This window comes from Babylonia areolata, chromosome 18 (genome assembly GCF_041734735.1).
Source record: "Babylonia areolata isolate BAREFJ2019XMU chromosome 18, ASM4173473v1, whole genome shotgun sequence".
Classification (NCBI taxonomy): domain Eukaryota; kingdom Metazoa; phylum Mollusca; class Gastropoda; order Neogastropoda; family Buccinidae; genus Babylonia; species Babylonia areolata.
The window spans coordinates 31,845,173-31,867,145 of record NC_134893.1 but is presented as its reverse complement, the minus strand read 5'-3'; the positions used below and the strand labels follow the sequence as shown (position 1 = coordinate 31,867,145).

The window sequence follows — 21,973 nt, the reverse complement described above, 5'->3', positions numbered from 1 at the left end:
GTTCCCGTTATCATTCCCCTTACACATAAAGAGTCACTTCGCAACAAAATAGGAGATATAGGGGGAAAAGAAAGACAGAGAGACAGGCACACACACACACACACACACACACTCTCTCTCTCTCTCTCACACACACACACACACAGGTGACAAAGAAACGCACACAAGCCCCAAAACTTTGAAAAAAAAAAATGAACAGCCAGCTTCATCTTGCAGAATAATTTATTTCTTTTCCAAAAAAAGCGACATCTTTGGAACATCCATGTGAACACCACCAGACACACAGCACTTGAATTCTCAATGTTCTTTAGATGAAATACGCCCACAAAATGAAAAGCTGAAGTTCACCATGCCTTTCCCTTTGAACACAGGACATGACTACCCTTTCTGCACAGCGTCCTAACACTTTCCTTCTGCCTAGAATCATGTTCATTGGCATATATTTTTTTTTCTACGAATAATCTGTTTTAGGGCACATTTGGTGCCCGCCCCAACCTCCCATCACGACCACCCCACCCCCACCCACCAATCTGGATTATGGATTCATTACTCTTTAAAGTATATGTTTACACAATCATTCACAGCTTATTGTAAAAAAAAAAAAAAAAAAAAAAAAAAAAAAAAAAAAAAAAATTAAATTAAAAAAAAGGAGAGAGGAAAGAAAAGAAATGACATTTCATCTCTTGTTTCAACATTTGAAACCTCATGCCACCCCCCTACAAACCGCTCATCCCCATTTTCCGCATGATAAAGGACAAATCTCATGGAAGAAAAGTATCACACTACACGGTGTTTAATATTCTTCGCATTAATAGTGTATTTCATTCTTGACGTAATGATGACCTCCTCAATTTCTTTCCCACGCGCATACCAGCAGACTTGTGCACTGCTATTGCACTGACGTAGATAATCATTATCTATTGAATATGTTACATTTTCCAAGCTGGATCCTCTTCCCCTCTCATTGAAAGCTTTTTTCCTTCAAAGAGGAAATGACCAGACTAGACCGAATTCAATGTTTTCCTCGGAATATTAAAGCTGATCATTGGGAAAACAACAGCAACAAAAACAACCAACCAAACAAAAAACAACAACAACCAAACACACACCTGAAATTTGGTGTCATTCCTTTGTGTGTGTGTGTGTGTGTGTGTGTGTATGTGTGTGTGTGTGTAACATAGGTTCTTCAGTATTCTTGTGTACTCACTTGAGACATTTTATAGCTAAGGGCGTTAGAAGTGACGCCCTGCATAATATCAGTGTTACCCCCCGTCCATTCTTGTACATTCGTGCAGCATTTCATTGTCAGTATCAACTCCAAACAACTGTTCAGGTTCAGGACTCTTTCATTTTCTCCGTTCTGGACATCTGACGGGGGATTTACATGACAAACACAACAAACAAAATGATTATATACATGTGACTGAAAGTGAACAGTATATTTCGAGTACAATGTAGAATGTGGTCAACATATTCCAAGCGAGAACAGTTAAAAGTTATTACTATAAACTCTCTTAACGACCCCATTCCGTGTTTAACCAGTAATTAAAAAAAACATTTGACCGGCTTCACGGCACAAGCCTTCAAACATCTGTCTGTTGTGCACACCTGAACATGTCTGAGGTCAAGTCAACAGTAAAGGATATACCATGGGCAGTATCATCTTCCTCGCGAAGGCTCGTAGCCTCAATCGACTCGTTCCGTTGCCTAAACGATGACCTCTAACCGCTGGCCAACTCAGCAAAGGTGTAGGCAAGACAAAAAAAGACAATACTTTACATCGACAACAAGATGGTCCCTTCGGCATGATCCACGTCTGTGGACGCACACAACACAAAGAGGTGCTACACGCGTCCTGCTATTCTTTTCAATTGACAAAGACCAACTAAAGACTATGAACGTGATAATAAAACATGGGAAAATATATTAAAAAGGCGTCCTCTCTTCAAGATGTGGTAAAAGCTATAGGACACCCAGCCTCTCAAGTAATAGCAGCCTGCCACACCATCAGCACAGGCTAACCTCGTGATCACAAATTACATGGACCATGGAAGAGGCCATCTGTTGGCAGAAAGCCGTTTGCGAGATGCTTCTTGGGGTAAAAAGATGGGGTCAAAAATGCGAAAGATAAACGAGCAAAATGGAAAAAAAAGAGTGAGGCAGAAGCATAGAAGAACAAACGGAAAGGTGAACTCAACGACAGCCATCAGACCAGAGGGGAAGGGAAGAAACACTGAAAAGCCCCTGGAAGCTTATCAAGAAACAAGAAGTGTGCACAGGAACTGACAAAATGATTATTATAAAACTGGATTAAATATCGTCCGATCATAACACTGAACAATGACGAGCACAGGATGTAAACTTACAAGAAGCAACATTAACAGATCACAGTTACGGTACCATCTTGCTCCATCTCAGTCCTCGACGCCCGTCGGAAACTTTACAAACTTCGCACATTTGAAGCACAAGTCTCAAGATAAAAAACAACAACAACAACAAAGACACTATGGGGATGTGTGGAGTTGTATGTGGTGACATATAATGAAAGCAGCAACGTGGTTTTGCTATGCAGTGTAAAACCCTGTGTGTGTGTGTGTGTGTGTGTGTGTGTGTGTGTGTGCAACAACCGCGATCATGGTTTGAAAATGACGTGGGATTGATAGGCAAAGAGTCCACAAACTGATGGTGATGCTAAGTCTGCGTTCACAATTTGGATGCTGATCCTTGTTAACAAACACGACGCTGCAGAAAGCTTTCTGGTGCACAGTGATGACAGACACTTTCTCCACTGTTTTCTCTCAACACACACCGTTATCGTGGAGAAAGCTTAAAGAGAAGAGCGGACCAGATGTTTGGGTACAGCGCCATTGGCGAGGCCTCAAGTGACGTAATCACCCACAAAAATAAAGTTTCTGAATGTCAGCGTGTGAGGACACTGAACTTCAAAATCAGCTGTTGTTGAGTGTTAGAACGTGGCTCTGGCATTCCAAAAGTATCTACTGTTCAGATCAGTTAGACCTTCCGTATGTTGTCATATGATACATTAATTTTTTCCTGTGGAAAAACAAAAGACATTCAAGCCACATTAAAAAGCTCCATTTCTGATTGTAACTGAAAGAAACGTTGTGTCAATTTAGACATCAGTGTAATAACACGTCAAGATTTCTCATGGTTGAACATAATTCTTTTTTTCATCACAATAAAGTCAGGAACCTATTTTAATGGTATTTTTTTGTGTTCGAGCGTGAGCTCAGAGTCAAGGTAAGCATTCTGAGACCACTAAAATGATTGTTAGCATCTTCTATGCTATACTGGATCACAAAACGACAAATACAACTAAATCATGTTTCTATACCTGAATGTAAACAAGAGAAAACACCTTTAATATGGATGATCCTGCACTAATCTAGTCTTCTGCACGGATTGTTGCAAACCTTATTGCACGAAACGAACCAATCATTTCATGACAGTATCGCGAAGAACATGAAAATAAACACAGGAACAGGCCATTAAGGTGAAACATTTAATTGCCCAGTCTTGTGGCCTGTCTTGAACTATTCAGACGCCTTTTTGTCAGTTCTGGCGCAGTTACTGACTTTAACTGAAACAACATATCTTAGAACATGTACAGCTGTACATGTTCAGATCCTTCATTAAAAGGTGATAAATTCCTAGTTGCACACAGATACAGACACAGACACAGACACAAGCACTCGAGATGCGTGCACTGTTATGTTCGTTTGCCCACAGATATGCATGAATCGACTCACAAACGTAAGCATATGCTCTCTCTCTCTCTCTCTCTCACACTCATTCACACACATACATACACACATCGAGTGTCGATGTGACTCAGAGTCTCTTTGAAAGAAGCAATAAGATAAGTAGATAAGTAAACAAATGTAAAAGGTATCAAATATTTGACACAATCTTTTTTGTGCCCAAGAACCGGCTTGTGCATGATAACTATTTCAAAACTTTAGATCAGTTGCTTGGACAAGCTGGACAATTTTTTTTAATGTGCACTGTGTGTATGTTTGAGCATCTTTCTGCTATGTATTTGATTGTGCAGGTTATGTACACGCGCGTGTGCGTGTGTGAGAGTATAATGTTCAGACAGCTTAGCTTTGCCAACAACTTAGCATTTATTCTTGAGCGTTGTAAAAAGCATATAAAGCGGGTGTATCTAAAGTAGTCATACATTCAACCTGAATTTAATTACAGAAACAAAACTCGAAGTACTTTCTCCGGTTTTCTCAGCTGGCAATCTGCTGACTTTTTCTGTTCAATATACAGCACAACCACCACCAGCGACCAGTTACAACAGACGAAAACGTCCACATTATTCTCTTTCAGAACAAAATACACAACACTGTTCCGTCTGTAATTCCGTCTCTGGCTACTCACAAAAAGCAAATGAGCTTACAGGCAGCTTACGACTTTTTTATTTTATAGTTTTCATATATTTTATGTAACCGATATATCATAGAACTGACAGCATCCCCATGGAATGAAGAAAATCACATATAAATATACTACAGCCTACCAGTTAAATATTTTCATCACACAAAATAGGTACAGCTCCATCTTTCCTGTGCAAGAATGGTACAGGGATGGTTTTGTTCCTTTTCACCAATACTCCACAACCAGTATTCCAGCTCCCAAGAGAAATACTCCATCGTTAAAGTCCTCTAAGTACTCACCACTCAGTAGCACAAACAATTGCAAATGAGCCCGCTTTGGTTACTGCGTCTTTGAAGAAGTAGGACTCGGTAAGAGTTTCCACAGTACATCACCAAGTGGTATCCAGAAAAAAAAGACCCATCCCACAGATACGTCTTTGGGATCCTGGTCATCTGATCACTTAAGAATGTAACCGGATATGAATGGAACCAAAAGTAAAAAGATCCACCATGAAAAATGTCAATTTTTTGCCCTGGCAGCGAACAGCAACTGTTTGGATCTATGTCATCGGACGCCAAGTCTGGGACGACGCGACAGAAACATGACTGAAATCATTTTCTTCGATTTCCCAATGTTATTTCTCCGAATCAATACGCAAGACGCTACTGTTTCACACATACCTGACACAGGTTCAACCGTGCTTATCACAATTATATACCCCTGTTGTAAGCGGTTGTTCTGTTTAGTCTTTCCAAAAGGTGCAATTGCTCCGGTAACGAATGAGAAAAGCATCTTTCAACAGACAGCCTTGGTTCTCACGTTCACAGACTTGTACGCGACTGGTCCACTTCGGCCACGACTGAGGTACACGTCCACCACGTAGTTTGTGCGTGGTTTGAGTCCTGTTACATTGCCAACCATCACCGCATTGCTCAGGTCTCTGTTCCGGTACCGCTTACACAGCACACGCTCGGATTTAGGTCTCTCCGCCACACTGGAACAACGGTGCCGCTTGAAACTGCGAATCTGCGAGGCCTCTTTGACATAGAGGCAATACTTTTGTTTTATGTGGGTGCCCATCCAGGCCACTGTGAAGTTGGAACAGGTGGTCATGCTGTCGAACACCTCGATGGACATGTCCTGGGGCAGCGCCAGGTCTGACGGCCGTGACGTCACGTACACCGACACGAAGGACTTGCGTCTTTCCAGTCTGGGAAAGCTGAAGGTGTAGTTTCCTGGCAGGACGTTCTTCATCCGGACACGCTTCCACCTCCTGACCATAGAGCGATGAACACGTTTCGAGTTGTGATAGATTTCCACGGGTATTTTCCCGGCGCACACTCCAAACTCTACAGACAGCAAAGCCATCTTTTGCTTGGCTTCAAATGTCACCGTCTGTGGTACGTTGGTTTTCTTCAGTTTGAGCGTCTTTCTCTCACCGTTGCGTATTTGTTTGGAGGATTTCCTGGCAGTGTTTTTCCCTGGCATTGTGACCACTGCCCCGTCGTAGGCTGAAGTTTTGTTCGTGTCTTCATCCACAACGTAAACGTCAACGTAGTACGTACGCCCTTTCCGCGCTTTTTTGAAAGTGAACTCCCTTTGGGACCCCACGCACTGATAGACGAGAAGCTTCTTAGGAGACATGGGTTTGACTGGCCTGGCTCTCCTTCTCTTATTCCTCATGGAACTCCTCTCCCAGGGGAACCCCCACATGTCGTCCCCGGAATTCGACGGCTTCTTGTCGCCCTTGGTGTGGGCCATGAGCGAGCAGTGCGTGCCAAAGTTGCGCACTTTGGTGACGGAGACGCAGTATCCTACACGGCGCCCCACGTTGACGGGGGCGGCATCTGGCCACTGGAACGTGAAAGTGCGGCGAAAGGTCTGGAGTTTCAGCTGTCGGGCCTGGGGCAGGACCGGGTAGATGGTGCGAAAGGCGCCCGTTGAGGTAGCCAGCAGGTGCACGAAGGAGTCGGAGCGGGTGGGGGTGATGTCCAGCATGTAGAGGCCCGCCACAGCGCTGGGGTCGCTGTACGTCCTTCGTCTGTCCGTGGTCCAGTTGCCCAGGGACACGGGCTTGTCCAGGTTGTGCTGAAACTGCTCCAGGAAAGGGTCCACTGCAACAACACAACGGCACTAATGTGAACATTTCTTTTCCGCACTGCTGTGTCAAATCTTCACGGCTTCTCATCGAAAACATTTTCGCATGTACGCTATCATGGTCAAACATGATATTTATCGTTTTCATGAGACGTAATATTTCAAGCCCTGATGGTTTTAAACTGTCAGAAACACAAATCGTTTCTGTTTCTTTGTTGATTTTTGGTTTATATTGGATGGGGGTTGGGGATGGGGTAAAATATATTCTACTTCCTTCCGAAATACCCTGAAAGTTTGGAACAATTCTGGAATGCTTTAGTTATTCTTATCTTCATTTCTGCATATGTATCATAACTATTTCTCCCGAAAATGTATTTCTCGAAACATCTGAAAAGCAAATTTCAGAATGGTGTGCATGCGTGCGCGTGTGTGTGCATTAGTGTATGTGCATGTATGGATACGTATATGTATGTGCACTTGCGTATTTACACATGTGTGTATGAATACACACACAGATATATATATATATATATATATATATATATATATATATATATGTATATCTCTGTGTGTGTGTGTGTGTGTGTGTGTGTGTGTGTGCAATTCCCTACCACGCAAACGTAAGACAGAACAAGCGATCTCACCTCTCGGCTCATCATAGAAGTCTTCGGGCGGAGGAGGCTTCCTGTGCAGTGACCAGATGATGGGGGAGGCGCATGGGGTCACTGTCAGGTCCAGGGGCGTGTCACTTCTTTCCACCAAGAAGAAGAATCTGCAATCACACACACACACACACACACACACACACACACACACACACACACACACACACACACACACACACACACACACACACACACACACCACTGGAGTCAGTCTCCGAATGTTTGTCTGTCTGTCTTTCTGTCCACCTGTCTCTTTCTGTCTCGACTTATCATATCACTACTTTGTATACCTTGCTTTAACTTCGCTCATATTTTCTGTCTAGAAAGAGAGAGAGAGAGAGCAGTCGTTATTAGCATTGCTATTTTCTGTCTAGAAAAAGAGAGCAGTCGTTATTAGCATTGCTATTTTCTGTCTAGAAAAAGAGAGCAGTCGTTATCAGCATTGCTATTTTCTGTCCAGTAAGAGAGAGAGCGTAGTCATTATTAGCACTGCTATTTTCTGTCTAGAAAGAGAGAGAGCGTAGTCGTTATTAGCATTGCTATTTTCTGTCCAGAAAAAGAGCGCAGTCGTTATCAGTATTGCTATTTTCTGTCTAGAAAGAGAGAGAAGTCGTTATCAGCATTGCTATTTTCTACAGTTATCAGCACTGCTATTTTCTGTCTAGTATGAGAGAGAGTAGTCGTTATTAGCATTGCTATTTTCTGTCTAGAAAGAGAGAGAGCGTAGTCGTTATTAGCATTGCAATTTTATGTCTAGAAAGAGAGAGCAGTCGTTATTAGCATTGCAATTTTATGTCTAGAAAGAGAGAGCAGTCGTTATTAGCATTGCAATTTTCTGTCTAGAAAGAGAGAGCAGTCGTTATTACCACTGCAATTTTATGTCTAGAAAGAGAGAGCAGTCGTCATTACCACTGCAATTTTATGTCTAGAAAGAGAGAGCAGTCGTTATTAGCACTGCTATTTTCTGTCTAGAAATGAAGAGAAGTCGTCAACAGCATTGCGCGTGACGTACTTTCCCCTCTCTTTCTCGGCCTCCGCCACTCGCCTTCCCACTCCATCCCCAACCCTCCACGTCCTTGTCCTCTTGGTGGAGATACTTACAGACAGCTCGTTTCAGTTTCATTTGATTATTATCATTATTATTATTTCCTTTTACAATTCGCTTTTTTTTCTCTCGTTGGTCCGTCTTTAGGATGAGGGCTGGATGGAGCCATGCTTATCCAACACATTCATTTAATAAAGAATTTGTCTTCTTGTCTTGTAACAGTCACACTTCCCGCCATCAGTAATCACCGAGGGAACAACTGATAAACTCTTACTGTTATGATCTTGGTCTTCTGAGCACAATGTTTACTCATGCAATTGAGTCGTGTTCCCTTCGTGCTCTCGACACTTGTCAACACGACAATGACAGATTTGGAAGTGGCCGCAACAGGGAAATCAAAAGCGAGGCCACGGTGTCAGCAGCAATTGTAATGCACGGAACGAGATGTCACAAGAACACAAATGCACAGAGAGAGCGAGAGAGAGAGAGAGAGAGAGAGAGAGAGAGAGACAGACAGACAGACAGAGCAAGACAGAGACACACACACACACACACACACACACACACACACACACACACACAGCGAGAGCGAGAGACAGAAAGAGAGACAGAGACAGACAGACAGACAGACAGACAGAGACAGCGAGACAGAGAGAGAGAGAGAGAAAGAGACAGACAGAGAGAGAGGGGGGGAGACAGAGAGAGAGAAAGAGAGACAGACAGAGAGAGCGAGACAGACAGACAGAGCGAGAGAGACAGACAGACAGACAGAGCGAGACAGAGAGACAGAGAGCGAGAGAGACAGCGAGACAGAGAGAGATAGAGAAAGAGAGACAGACAGACAGACAGAACGAGACAGAGAGAGACAGACAGACAGACAGACAGAGCGAGACAGAGAGAGAGAGCGAGAGAGAGAGAGAGAGAGACACACACACACACACACAGAGGCAGACAGAGAGAAAGAGAGAGAGAGAGAGATACTCACACAGACACAGACTCTCAGGCAGCCAGAGAGACACAAAAAGGCATAGAATGACAGATCTATTTCTCTCCCAGCGCTTGTGTGTGTGTGTGTGTGTGTGTGTGTGTGTGTGTGTGTGTGTGTGTGTGTGTGTGTGTGTGTGTGTGTGTGTGTGTGTGTGTGTGTGTGTGTGTGTGTGTCCTTTATTTGCTTTAACGTCTTTTTACTATGAATTCTAATAGATGAAGAAAACAAAACAAAACAAAACAAAACGACAACAAAAATTGTGGATATGTGCGTGTATATGTGTGTTTTCGCGCGCGCGCGCTGCATTTGAAAAAAAAACATATATCTCCCTTTTCATCCCTGTTCCTCTGCAATCAAAACTTCAGACATTCCTGATGCCTTTTTTTTTTCTCTCTCATCATATCTAATGCCCCCCACCCCACCCCCGTCCCACCCTTCTCTCTCTCTCTCTCAAGAAAAGCTGATCTACCCTGCCACAGTCCACTTTTTCGGGTGCAAGCAAATGTGTATGCGCGCGAGTGAATAAACTGCGCCATGAAGGTAGGTAGAGGGGCACGCAGAAATAGAAATGGTGAGAAAGAATGGAGAGAGAGATAGGGAGGGAGGGGAGAGAAAGAGAGAGAGTAAAGACATGCACACACTGCAGACTTCAGCTCAGAGAAGCCTCGCGAAACAACCTCGGCGGTTCTTAGAACATCAAACATAATTAAACACTGTGTGTGTGTAGCACATCTTTGTGTGTGCGTGTGTGTGTGTGTGGGTGGGGGGGGGGTGTACTTTCCGTATGTGTGCTTGTCTGTATGTGCACGCATGCGCGCGTGCGTGGATGAGTACGTGATGCACGTGCAAGTTTTGAGGAGGCATCAAACTACACCATATACGCTGCGCCACATTAGCTTTCAATAAGGAACTTCCCTTTTGAAGGAACAAATGGTTAACATGAGCATTAATGAGGAACTTTTGAACTCAAGCCCCCACCCCTACCGAACGCAGATATTTTTAATGCTGAATTTAAACCCAGAATGATTTTTGACGCTTTATTTCCTTCCCTTGTGGAAAACGAAAACACACGGCCCGGATTCATGGTTCACTCTAATTATCCTACTTCATCCAGAGAGCCTTTCAGGTTTGTGGTGCAGCGTCCAATTCTAATCTTGGGACTTTATTTCAAGACACACAGTAAGCAAAAAAATAAGATAAACACAACCAGAGATAGCTCCTCTATTGCAACATCTCCACTGGCTCCCTGTCTCACACAGAATAAAGTACAAGATCAGCACTCTATGTTATAAATGTATTCACAAATCTGCCCCTTCCAATCTCTGTGGCTGCCTTCACCTCTACATTCCATCCCGCTCACTACGATCGGCTTCGGATCCACTCGGTTTACGCATACCCAGATTCAAGCTCTCGACTGTTGGCCGCCGTTCTTTCTCTGTTTCTGGACCTTGCAATTGGAATGAACTTCCTCTTTCGCTTCTTCAAGTCTCCACACTCACCTCTTTCAAGTCTGGCCTTAAAACCCACCTCTTCCCAAAATAGCCTCCCTTCCATGCCTCTTCCTTGTCTTCAGTTTCTCCAGTTTTAGAGTTATGCATGCGTGTGAATGACTGGTGCGAAAGCGCTTTGATTTGTCTCTGCACAAGATTCAGCGCTATATAAATACCATTATTATTATTATTATTATTACTATTATTATAGCTTCGTGCGTTTGTGCTGCATCAGAACAGACATCAACTGAACACCATTGGCGTGATTCGTAGCAGTGCCTTTCCATCTGGCGGGTGGTTTATCGCGACAAGGACACATTTCTGCGGGCAGCCGGTGTCGCTGGAAAGAAAATACCGCAGGAAAAGAACACTGTGTGAGTGTTGTTTTTTCAAGGAGAAAAGCAATCCCTCTCCCTGGTCAATGTCAGGGATCAGTGTCAGTAATAGCTTACTCACAATTGCTTACAGTTAATAACAGTTCCGCATGAAATGATTTCTATTGTCACTGTAATCTACAGCTGATGAGAACGCCTGACTACAGATCAGATAATGTCTATCCATCACAAAAAAAAAGCACATTGTCAAAGTTATTTTTTCCTGCTTGAAGCGACTTTTGATTTCCTCTGGAAGTGTTTTCTTTCCTTTCACAAAAAGCACTGGGGGGATGTTGTTTTTTTTCCCTGGAGGTGTTTTCTCCTGCTACACCGGCTCTAGAAATGCGACAGAAGAAGCACTGACACGTGTGACTGGGCTTGTGGGTTTCGGGACACAGCAATGCCTTTGAAATGGTACTGAAGGTGGGGCATAGAAACAAATCGTTATCCGTGTCAACATAACACAAGGCAAGGACAAAACAAGACAAGACATGGCGTGTTTACTTCAGGAAAACCCGTGGGAAATGTTATGTATTTCGTGCAGACGAAAGACGTTTGGCATTGTGTTCACAATGAGTTACAATGGCCACACAGTGACCTGATCGGTTAAGAGATACATTTGCAGGGTTCGGTGTGCTTTAGGAACACGAAAATACTACCCCCTTTCCCCAGACGGGTGGTTCTTGAATTGAAAACAAAATCAAAGGATAAGAAAATGACGAAAGACATTAAGAGTTCATTTGTTTAATTAAACTAGTGCACATAGAGTTGAAGCCAACGAACTCTGAATAAGAAGAATTTTTTTCTTTTACAGAGTCCCCCCCCCCCCCCCCCCCATCCCCCTGTTTGCCTGCCCCTCTCTCTCTCCCTCCCGCTCCCTCAAAATCCACACACTCTGAAGAAGATGCATTATTTCTTTTCGAAGTTACCTCTCTCACTTCTTTCTCTTTCTAATATCTCCCTATTTCTCTACCCCCCCCCCCCCCCACACACACACACCCTTTGGGTTCTTTTTGTCATCACTTGCACATTGCCACATGGCTTATTTGTCAAAGACAATACACACAACAGTTCATAGTCAGCCAATCAAACAAATCGTCATAGTCAGCCAATGAACAAGTCAGTCAGTCGATCAAGTTAGTAAAGGTATAAATAAACGTACTAATCACAATCTGGTATGTCATCATGTTTGTGATTTGTTGTTGTTGTTGGATTTTTCGTCAGAAAACGTAACAGTTTCATGAATAGCTGTGTTTGTTATGTAATCTTGAAACTGTTGTGCTTGAACACATTTAGATGTTTGCAAATACAAGAGCAATGGCAAAAAGTAAGTAACAAAAATCCATTTCCGACATAGTTATTTCAGATTTTGTCCTCTCTAGAAGTGAATGTGTGTGTGTGTGTGTGTGTGTGTGTGTGTGTGTGTGTGTGTGTGTGTGTGTGTGTGTGTGTCCGCGCGCGCACGCAATTTGTATGTGTGTTATTTTGTGCTATATTGGGTGCATGCTGTTCCGTCAAATGTGTGGAAAGAATATACTATGCAACTGTTTACAGAACAGACATAAAGGGGGAGAGACATACAGACAAAAGGGAAGACAGAGAGAGAGAGAAAGAGAGGGGGGGAGGGGTGATGGGGGGGGGGGACGGAGATGGAGTGAGGGAGACAGACAGAGACAGAGAGAGAAACATTCAGACAGGCAGAGACAGAGACAGAGATGCACACATTACAGATTCAAGCACAGACATACGGTATGGAACACTAACAACAGTTCCTAGCAGCGTAAACATCATTAAACTCTGTGTGTGGCAGCAGTGTGAGTGCACGTATGTGTATATTTCGCTGAGGGGAGGGAAGGGGGGGTTGGGGGGGAGGGGGAGGGGGGCGTGCTGAACGGAACGGAACAGAAAGTATACCTCTTTTTTTTTGTATTCCTCGTCGCGTGTTCTCTCTCTGCCGCCCACACCTACATCCCCACTCTCTCTCTCCCCTCTTGGTGTGTGTGTGTGTGTGTGTGTGTGTGTGTGTGTGTGTGTGTGTGTGTGTGTGTGTGTGTGACTACGTGCAAGTATTTGTGCTTACAACCTTACCCTAGTCTCTTCCAAGGGAATGCATCCAGATGCGGATTTGGGATGGGGTGCATTAATTGACACCACACTGTATTGCGTCATACGGTACTGATCAGTACCTTTTTGCTTCTTTTTTTTCGCTTTTCTATGCAGAATTGACGGCGGTTTTGCATGGATTTTTGCACATTCCCTCCTTTGTGCATGGGTTTAAGAAAAGAAGAAAAAAAACCGTCAATGTAAACTGATTTATCGTATTCGTATTCCCTGCTCGTATCTACCTCTCCCACACTCCGCTCCTATCACCCATTTCCTTCCCTGTCCATCCTGACGGCAAAGGAACCTTAGCATGACAGTAAAAGAAGGCCATTTGAATTCAAAGGGAGATAGTAATTTATAATGTCTGGTATGACTGTAGTTTCATCCCCTGTGGACATCACACGAGCGATGGATGTGAACCTCCCACCATAATAAGTGATATGGGGGTAGCAAATACAAGTATGTGGTGTTCTCAATCGAATGACTTCACATTCCTGTCTGTGAAAGGAGGCATTCAGAAAAAAAGAAAGAAGAGGACGAACTATACAGGTGAAAAGAAATGCAATAGTAATCAATTCATGGCTAATAAATACATTATCATTGCACCTCGTGCTTCGAGACCCAAAGGGATGCAAGGGAAGTCAGAATGCGTTGTGTACATTTGTATTTGTATTTCTTTTTATCACCACAAATTTCTCTATAGCTATACGACAGCGCCACCCTTCTTTTTTTTTTTCTTTTTTTTTCCTGCGTGCAGTTTTTTTTGTTTTTTGTTTTGTTTGTTTTTCCTTTCGAAGTAGATTTTTTTCTACGGAATTTTGCCAGTAACAATCCTTCTGTTGCCGTGGGTTCTTTTACGTGCGCTAAGTGCATGCTGCACACGGGACCTCGGTTTATCGTCTCATCCGAATGACTAGCGTCCAGACAACCACTCAAGATCTAGTGGAGGGGGAGAAAATATCGGCGGCTGAGCCGTGATTCGAACCAGCGCGCTCAGGTTCTGTCGCTTCCTAAGGGGACGTGTTACGTCTAGGCCATCACTGACCAATCATCTTATGATTAATTACAGTACAGTGGAGGAAAACATGGGCAGGTAACTAACTGCATTATTCTTCCGTCATAATAATATACAGATGAATGAAACAGACAGACGACGACAATACCCAAAACACACGCATGCCTGCGCTTTCACAAACGGACGCATACACTGACAAGATCCAACAGGTTCAAAAGCACAACTCTGGATCTGGACGGAAAACATTATCTGAGAAAAGCTACCTGATCAACGGAGGCGTGTGCGTATGTGTGTGCGTGTGTGAGTGTGTGTGTGTGTGTGTGTGATTGCGCGCGCGCGAGTGTGTGTGTATGTGTGTGCGCGCGCGTGCGTGCAAGTGCGTGCAAGTGTGTGTGTATGTGTGTGTGTGTGCGCGCGCGCGCACGCCCGTGCGTGCGTGCGTTGTGTACAATCACCTTCCTGCAAACCGAAGGCGGAACGTATACCGCCGTCTCGCCTGCAACTGGGGCGGAACCGCTGGGATCGCTAGAAGAGGGGTGGAAAGGGGGGGTTAAGGCAGAGGTTGGAGAAGGGGAGGAGGTTGGAGGTGAGAAGTGTGGGAGGGGGCAAGGGTGTGTGTGTGGGGGGGGGGGGAGGATGAAGCGGTAGGAATTACAGGTGGGAGGAGGGGAAGAAGGAGTAATAACCACTCTTCTTACCACTAAAAGCTTGCACGTGTTGAGAGAAAGTCAGCCAGTACAGTGATTCCAGTTGTTTGTTGCTTTTTTTCATTTAATTTTTTTTTAGTTGTTGTTTCACTTTAACAACAACACAACTTCCTGTTTATTTCTTTCCCCCCTACCCCCCCTCTCTCATATGAATTACATGTTTGTTTAAACTGTAGTTTTATTATGCTTTTTTCTGTCAAATGTCTGAACCTGTCTCGTTGTTTTTATTTACTGTATCCACTTCAGAAGGGGCCAGGGCGTATACTGTGTCGTGTGCAGTGAATTGTTCATATTTACTGTTTCCCCTTCAGAACAGGCCATGGCTTATACTGTATGAACTTTTTAAGTTTGAGTTTGAGTCTCTCTCTCTCTCTCTCTCTCTCTCACTGGCACATACACAAATGTACAATTAAGTAATTTGGTTTTTTGAATTGAGTTATTGACATTATTTGCTTTATTTATTGTTGTTTGTTTTCTTTCATCCAGTACATATGACGCTGCAACTTTGAATTGACCCCCTTGACGTTAGGCCAATGTCATGTCAATAAAAAGCGTCTGAAGCGTCTCTCTCTCTCTCTCTCTCTCTCTCTCTGTGCCGTATCCATCTACGAACGTAAACAGATTATTTTTCAGTTTTGGCTATACGGAAGCATTCATTAAGATATTCCAGAACTTCAGGATTGCAGCTGTTACGTCCACTGCGTAAATCAGCCATAGAGGCTGACGTACATTTTGTGTATCTCATTCCTGCTTTGAGCGATCTTGGAGAAGAAAATCATTCTAAGAAAACATTAGAGTAATCCATGTGCAATTTGGTTTTCGTCATCCAACAAAGATGTAATTCAGCATTCATCGCTGTGTCTATATACAGCCTTCAACAGACGTCCACTTGCAATATCTAAAGACTTGATAAAAAAAAAGAAAAAAAAAGAAAAGAAGAAGTGTATTTGGTACGGTTTCACAGAGCAATGTCACATACTGTTTTATAAATGAACACCTATACACGATACATTTTTAATGTACATGGTCTTTATATATGAAAACCTTTGTTGTTAACACACCCCTTCTAAATGGACCAATGCCCCGAATAACTCATTTTTTTTCTTTTCCTCTCTCTTTCACAAATTTGTCTGTGACAAATTTCAGAAAACACATTGCGGGGAGTGTTCGTTGTCACACCGCTACACCACCCACGCCTCCTGCATCTCTGTGTCTTATATTGGATTCCTTCAAGTAAAGTACGCACAAGCTCATCTTATTCGAAAGACTAGCACCCAGACCATCACTCAAAGCACGAGGTAACTGCCTGGTGAAAAACAGTTATATAAATCTAACTGTATTGGTGGTAGAAAGGTGAGAAAATGAAATGGTTTAATACGCTTGTGTCAAAAAGATGATGGCAAATGCTACATCACCGGAAGACATGCAGAAGCATCATACTGGTGACTGCACAAATAACATGGCAACAACCAAGCCATAGGAAAAAAATGAACACTTGATTCAACCATTGATAGCAGATGTAAGAAGATATAAAAAGTTAAACTTTCCCTTTCGTTCCCCTAACTTCCTTTAACACCTTCCATCCATCAAAGATGAAGATCAGTTTACTGACAGCAAATATCGAGAGCGCCATAAGAATGCCAAAAGAACATACAGGTGGGTGGGCCTCCAGTAAAACAGACCTTAGCATTTGACGGGAGGAGTCTGTTTTGTGAGAAGGGAGAAAGACTGCGAGGTCAGCAAGTGAGGAAATCTTTTCTATATAAGTTTAATCTGCTTATGCTTGGTTGGACAGAACCACATGGCAGATGACAGGTATCGGGACCGGCAATGGCAAAAACGGTGATGCTGGTGTGGGATTCAGAGGTCACGGGGAATTCCAAGGTGTATGTGTTATCACTTTGCACAGTTTAGTGCTGTGTGCGTCCAGGCGACATGAGTGACCCCTTTGAGAAACACAGCTACCCCTTCCAGCGGTCTCCACACCACTAACTCTTAGCCACCCACTTATTCCCCCACACCAACCCCCTTCTCCTCCGCCCCTTCACCCCCCATTTCCACTTCCAGCCTGCCGCCAGCACACAAAACAGACAACACTCGGGCTCCGTTTCCCTGACAGGTAAATCTGCTTAGTGCAGGCCACAAACTCTCGACTGTGTGCAGTAGACACGGTACAGAACTCCTCCCCCAGACAGACCCACAGCTGGTCTGAACAGACCCAACGCTAGGAAACTCTCTCTCTCTCTCTCTCTCTCTGGCCTGTCCCTGCCCACCCCCCTTGCTCCTTTTCTTGACTCTCGACCTTGCCTGCAGTACTCCTCCCAGTCTACCTGTTCGCTTCCTTCCCGCCACCATCGTTTGTGGTGTCTGGGGGCTGTTCGCTTCTCCATGTAGTAAGCTACTTCAGCGCCACTGTTTGTCTTATTTCAAACGCTGTTTGAGTCTGCAGACGGGTAAGACAAGCAGGGAGGCAGCCGTGGGGAGGCCCTGGAGAACGCAGGCGGTGCGTTAACACTCCAGCAGTCCTGCGCCCTAATCAAAGAAACTTGCAGTCTAGACTCCTAGCTCTGCCTGACCCCCCAGGTGTGTTTTGGACGACCTATATTTCTATGACCCTGTCCTCATTCGGGGAACTGCTCAAGTCCCATGTAGTGTCTGGGAATGGATGGAGTAAGATCATGTCATCATGGATAAGAGTACTCTGTTCGTGCATGAGCTCTTGGTGGCTGTCCGCAAGCGCTCAAGCGCGTGTTCCTCAAATCAACGCCTCTTTTGAGCCTTACATCTCAACGTCCACATAATGATATTTTGACTTGAAATTTGAGGTTCTAACACTTCAAGAATTTACGCCATTATCGTAAGACACAGAATAATAGCAGTCTGGCTGTAACTTTTCAAACATATTCATCCTGGATTAAGGGGATATGTAACGCTAGTTAGATTTGCGATTTGTTCCGTCGACAACTGAAACCTGCTCACTTGGTTACTTTTTCACTTTCACGCAATCAAAAAGGTTGTTACAAGAGATATCGAAATGTGTACAAAGGAGCCAAAAAGAGTAACACAGTGATGATGACGGGACGCAATAGAAACACAGTCCGTTTGCTGAAATCCCATGCGTTTATTCCGTTTTCTCGGACTTGCCTAATATTATCGTTTTATTAAAGTATCGATTTCACGAATACGACAGTAGTAACAACAGTAATAGGAACAATAGTAGGAATAGTACTGTCATAGCTTTTTTGGCGAGTACCCCATGTCAAGGGTTAAAACATGCACACACACACACACACACACACACACACGCGCGCACAAATACACACATGCACGCACACGCACGCGCGCACTCACACACACACACACACACACACACACACACACACACACGTATACACACACGCAGAGACAAAACGCACGCTCACTTTTTCGGGTTGTTCCTGGAAATGTAGACCTCCATCTCCTCCCCATCAGGCAACTGGTGACTGACGTAGAAGGTGTGCTTGTAATGCTGCTCCTGATAGAAGACGGGGTCCTGGCGGCGTGCAGGAGGCAGGTTCTGTGTTCGAGTCCTCGGCACGCACACTGAGGTCAGGAGCACCAGCACGTTGAGAAGGGCCACCAGCACACCCTGGGTGCCGAGTGTCGGCATCCTAGTCCTCCTGGAACGTGACGCAGAACAATGACCTTTCTTTTTTTTTTTTTTTGTTTTTTTTGTTTTTTGTTGTTGTTGTTTTGTTCCAGTATGTTTCACTTCTATTCGTATCGTTATCATCACTGATGTTTAAAATATGTTAACGCATTAACAACAACAACAACAACAACAACAACAAAAGTGACTAATAAGGTGGGAAGATTTTCTTCACGTCTGGCCTTCCTTCTTCCCTGAATGACTCTCTCTCTCTCTGTGTGTGTGTGTGTGTGTGTGTGTGTGTGTGTGTGTGTGTGTGTGTGTGTGTGTGTGTGTGTGTCCCTATTTCTGTTCGTCGAACTGTCATCCTGTCTCTATGCTATTCTCTCGCTATCTCTTCTGTGTGTGTGTGTGTGTGTGTGTGTGTGTGTGTGTGTGTGTGTGAAAAAGTGTGTTTGCATATATGTGCGAGAGAGAGAGAGGGGGGGGGCAGGGGGCGGGGAGAGAGAGACACAGAGAGAGAGAGGGGGGGGGGGGAGGGAGAGAGAGAGAGATCCTGTGAATGTGTATTGTGTGTGTGTGCGCGCGCGCGTGTTTGTGTGTGTGTGTGTGTGTGGGTGTGTGTGCGCGCGCGCGCACTTGTGTTTATGTATGTTTATGCGTGCCTATGTGTGCATATGTGTTGAGGGTAGCTGTTAGGTACACATGTATGTTAAAATGTATGTATGCATAGTGCGCGCGCGCGCGCGCGTGTGTGTGTGTGAGAGAGAGAGAGAGAGAGAGAGTGAGTGAGTGAGTGAGTGTGTGTGTGTGTGTGTGTGTCTGTGCGCGTGTGCGTGCGTGTGTTTAGTCACATTTTGGTGTGTGTATGTAACATCGGTGTAATGTGTTATGTCAACAAAAGTGTTTTTGTAAAGCAACTAGAGCAGATTTCTGGATAATGTGCTATATAAGTATCCATTATCATCATTATTATTATCATCATTATTATCTGTTGATCGACGATATGTACAGGAGTCAACAGCTTTTAAAGTAACTTCATATCCTTAACCTTTTTACAATGTCATACTGATTAAAGTTAAAGCATGTTTACGTTTGTACCTCTTCAAAAAAAGAAAAAGAAAAAAAAAAGAGAGATCGTGTCACTGACACCGATGAAACCCGACACACACACACACACACACACACACACATCTAATATCACTTCAAGTGGAAAGACGTTAAACTGAAGACAACACACACACACACACACACACACACACACACACACACACACACACACACACATGCGACACAACTTCTCAACAAGAAGCTCCAGTGCAATAGAATTACCATTACCTATCACTGTACTCTTTCAATGAAAATGCATTAACATCAATCATCAACAAGGATTTTGTTACCTAAGTCTTCCATCACCGCAAGCCAGATGCATTCGTGGGAGTCACACAGTAGAGAAACTTATACAGTCACAGAGAACAGATATATTCTAAAGTACTCATAAATATATCGATCTATAAACGTATTCTTAGTGAAGATACTATGCAACCGCCCCTCCCATAAAAAAAAAATTAAAAGAGAGAGAGAAAGAGAGAGAGAGGAGGAAAAAAAAAAGGAAAAAGAAAACCGCCATATAATACAGTCACTGTGCAAGCTTCATCTACCACTGATTGAAATGTAGTCAGGCCAAACTGTGTCAAAAAGAATATAAACAACAACAACCACAAAAAAGAACCAAAAAAAAACCTACATGCAAAACTGGAAGGAAGTCTGTAAGTACAACAAGCCACGAAAATCACAGCATCGCGACGCGCGGTTTCTGCTGCAGCAACGAAACACAGTGCCACAGAACGTTTATGAATTGTTAGAGTTGCGCGACTACTAACGACCGTAACGGCGGCGCCAAAATAAACGTGAGATATCTCGTTTCGTACTTGGCGTCGCGTGGCGCTGACAGAAAGAAAGAAAAAAAGGAAAGAAAGAAAAAAAAGAAAAAGAAAGAAAAAGAAACAAGTGTGTAAAGAACAGAACAATCTCTTTGCTATTCCCGAGACGAAAACAATGGGGGCAGCATTCTCTGTCATCTGTGGTGTAAGGTCTTTGAGTGCTGACAGTTTTAAGTTCCGTGGTGACTGGGGTTTATCAGTCAGCCTCCTCATCACCCACCTCCCACCCCCCTTTCTTCCTGATAATTTTGTATTGGGAAGCTTGGCGCTATGCCCGTCTCCATCGCGTCCCCCATCTTAGCGCCCTCATCCTGCTCAAGATTTATGTTTTCCCGGTGGAAGAAGAGGGAGGGGGGTGGGGGGGGGGTAGAAAGGGGTCTCTTCTCTGTTTGCCCGTATGCTTGTAACGATAGTGTGTGTGTGTGTGTGTGTGTGTGTGTGTGTGTGTGTGTGTGTGTGTGTGTGTGTGTGTGTGTTGTGATTATTTCATAAACCACCGGATCAATTAATTATCAGCGCATGAGCAATACGTCTCGCACAGAAATGGCTTGTATATCATGTGGCAGCTGATGTCCACTGATGTGAACTGAAATAACCATACCGCGCTTTAGTCAGCCATAAAGCAATATCTCCCTTGGAATCTCCTACCAACATTTCTGCAAATTAAACACGCCGTTGTCAAAAGAACACCCCCCCCACCCCCACCCCACGTTAAACAGATCTGGAATATGCTTTAGAATTACTGGAAATACCAAATAATCTTATAAGTGAAGATATCAATCCAGACAGACCCTAACATGGAACCCCCATGGGAAGAGAAAGGGAGGCCGACCAAGAAACGCAAAGAAGAGAACCCGGACAGACAGCAAGAAAACGGACCTCACCAGGAGCAGCTAGACACAGGCAAAGACACATGTTAGGGTACTGTGGAGGTGTATTGTTGATGGACAAAACCGCAGGAGGGGTGAATGGCCGAAGTAAGAAGATATTAATGCCATTCTATTCACGTTAAAATTCAGGTAACAGGAATGATGAATGATTGATCAAGATATTTAAAAAAAAAAAACATTTAAAAAATCAATCTCTCTTTCTCTGAGAGAGAGAGAGAGAGAGAGAGAGAGAGAGAGTTTGTGTGTGTGTGTGTGTGTGTGTGTGTCTGTGTGTGTCTGTGTCTGTGTGTCTGTGTGAATCATGGGAATCAGTCTCCATAAAACAAAGCAGAAGTTGGGTGCAGTGCCAGTCATGGATCCTGTTGCTTTCGCCCCTTTAATTCCAAAACGCATTTGTTTTTCCATTCAAATGCACGTAAACTTCACCCACACGCAACAAAGATTTGTGTTTTCCTCGCCTGTGACCCAAGATAAGCCGGCCCAGGTGTAGCCCCCGTTCCCTGGAAACAGATTAACCTTCGGACAAAATATATGAATTTGTACTGCAGCAACTACAGATTAGACCCCAATACAGATGATCAGCTAATTGCCACAGACAGGAATGCGGGGTTGTTTCGTCAGTGG

At 43.9% G+C, this 21,973-nt stretch overlaps 1 protein-coding gene across 2 annotated transcripts in view; it reads right to left on the bottom strand.

The window, feature by feature from the left end:
• Positions 1-598: 598 nt before the first annotated feature.
• LOC143292664 (protein NDNF-like) overlaps positions 599-21,973 on the bottom strand; it is an 84,520-nt gene continuing 63,145 nt past the window's right edge. For both annotated transcript variants that reach the window (XM_076603164.1, XM_076603165.1), the window contains 3 exons: positions 18,311-18,547; positions 7,146-7,273; positions 599-6,518 (listed from right to left, as the gene is read on the bottom strand). In XM_076603164.1, coding sequence (XP_076459279.1) covers positions 5,200-6,518; positions 7,146-7,273; positions 18,311-18,537 — 1,674 coding nt within the window. In that variant the 5' untranslated portion in view covers positions 18,538-18,547 and the 3' untranslated portion in view covers positions 599-5,199. The remainder of the gene's footprint in view (positions 6,519-7,145; positions 7,274-18,310; positions 18,548-21,973) is intronic.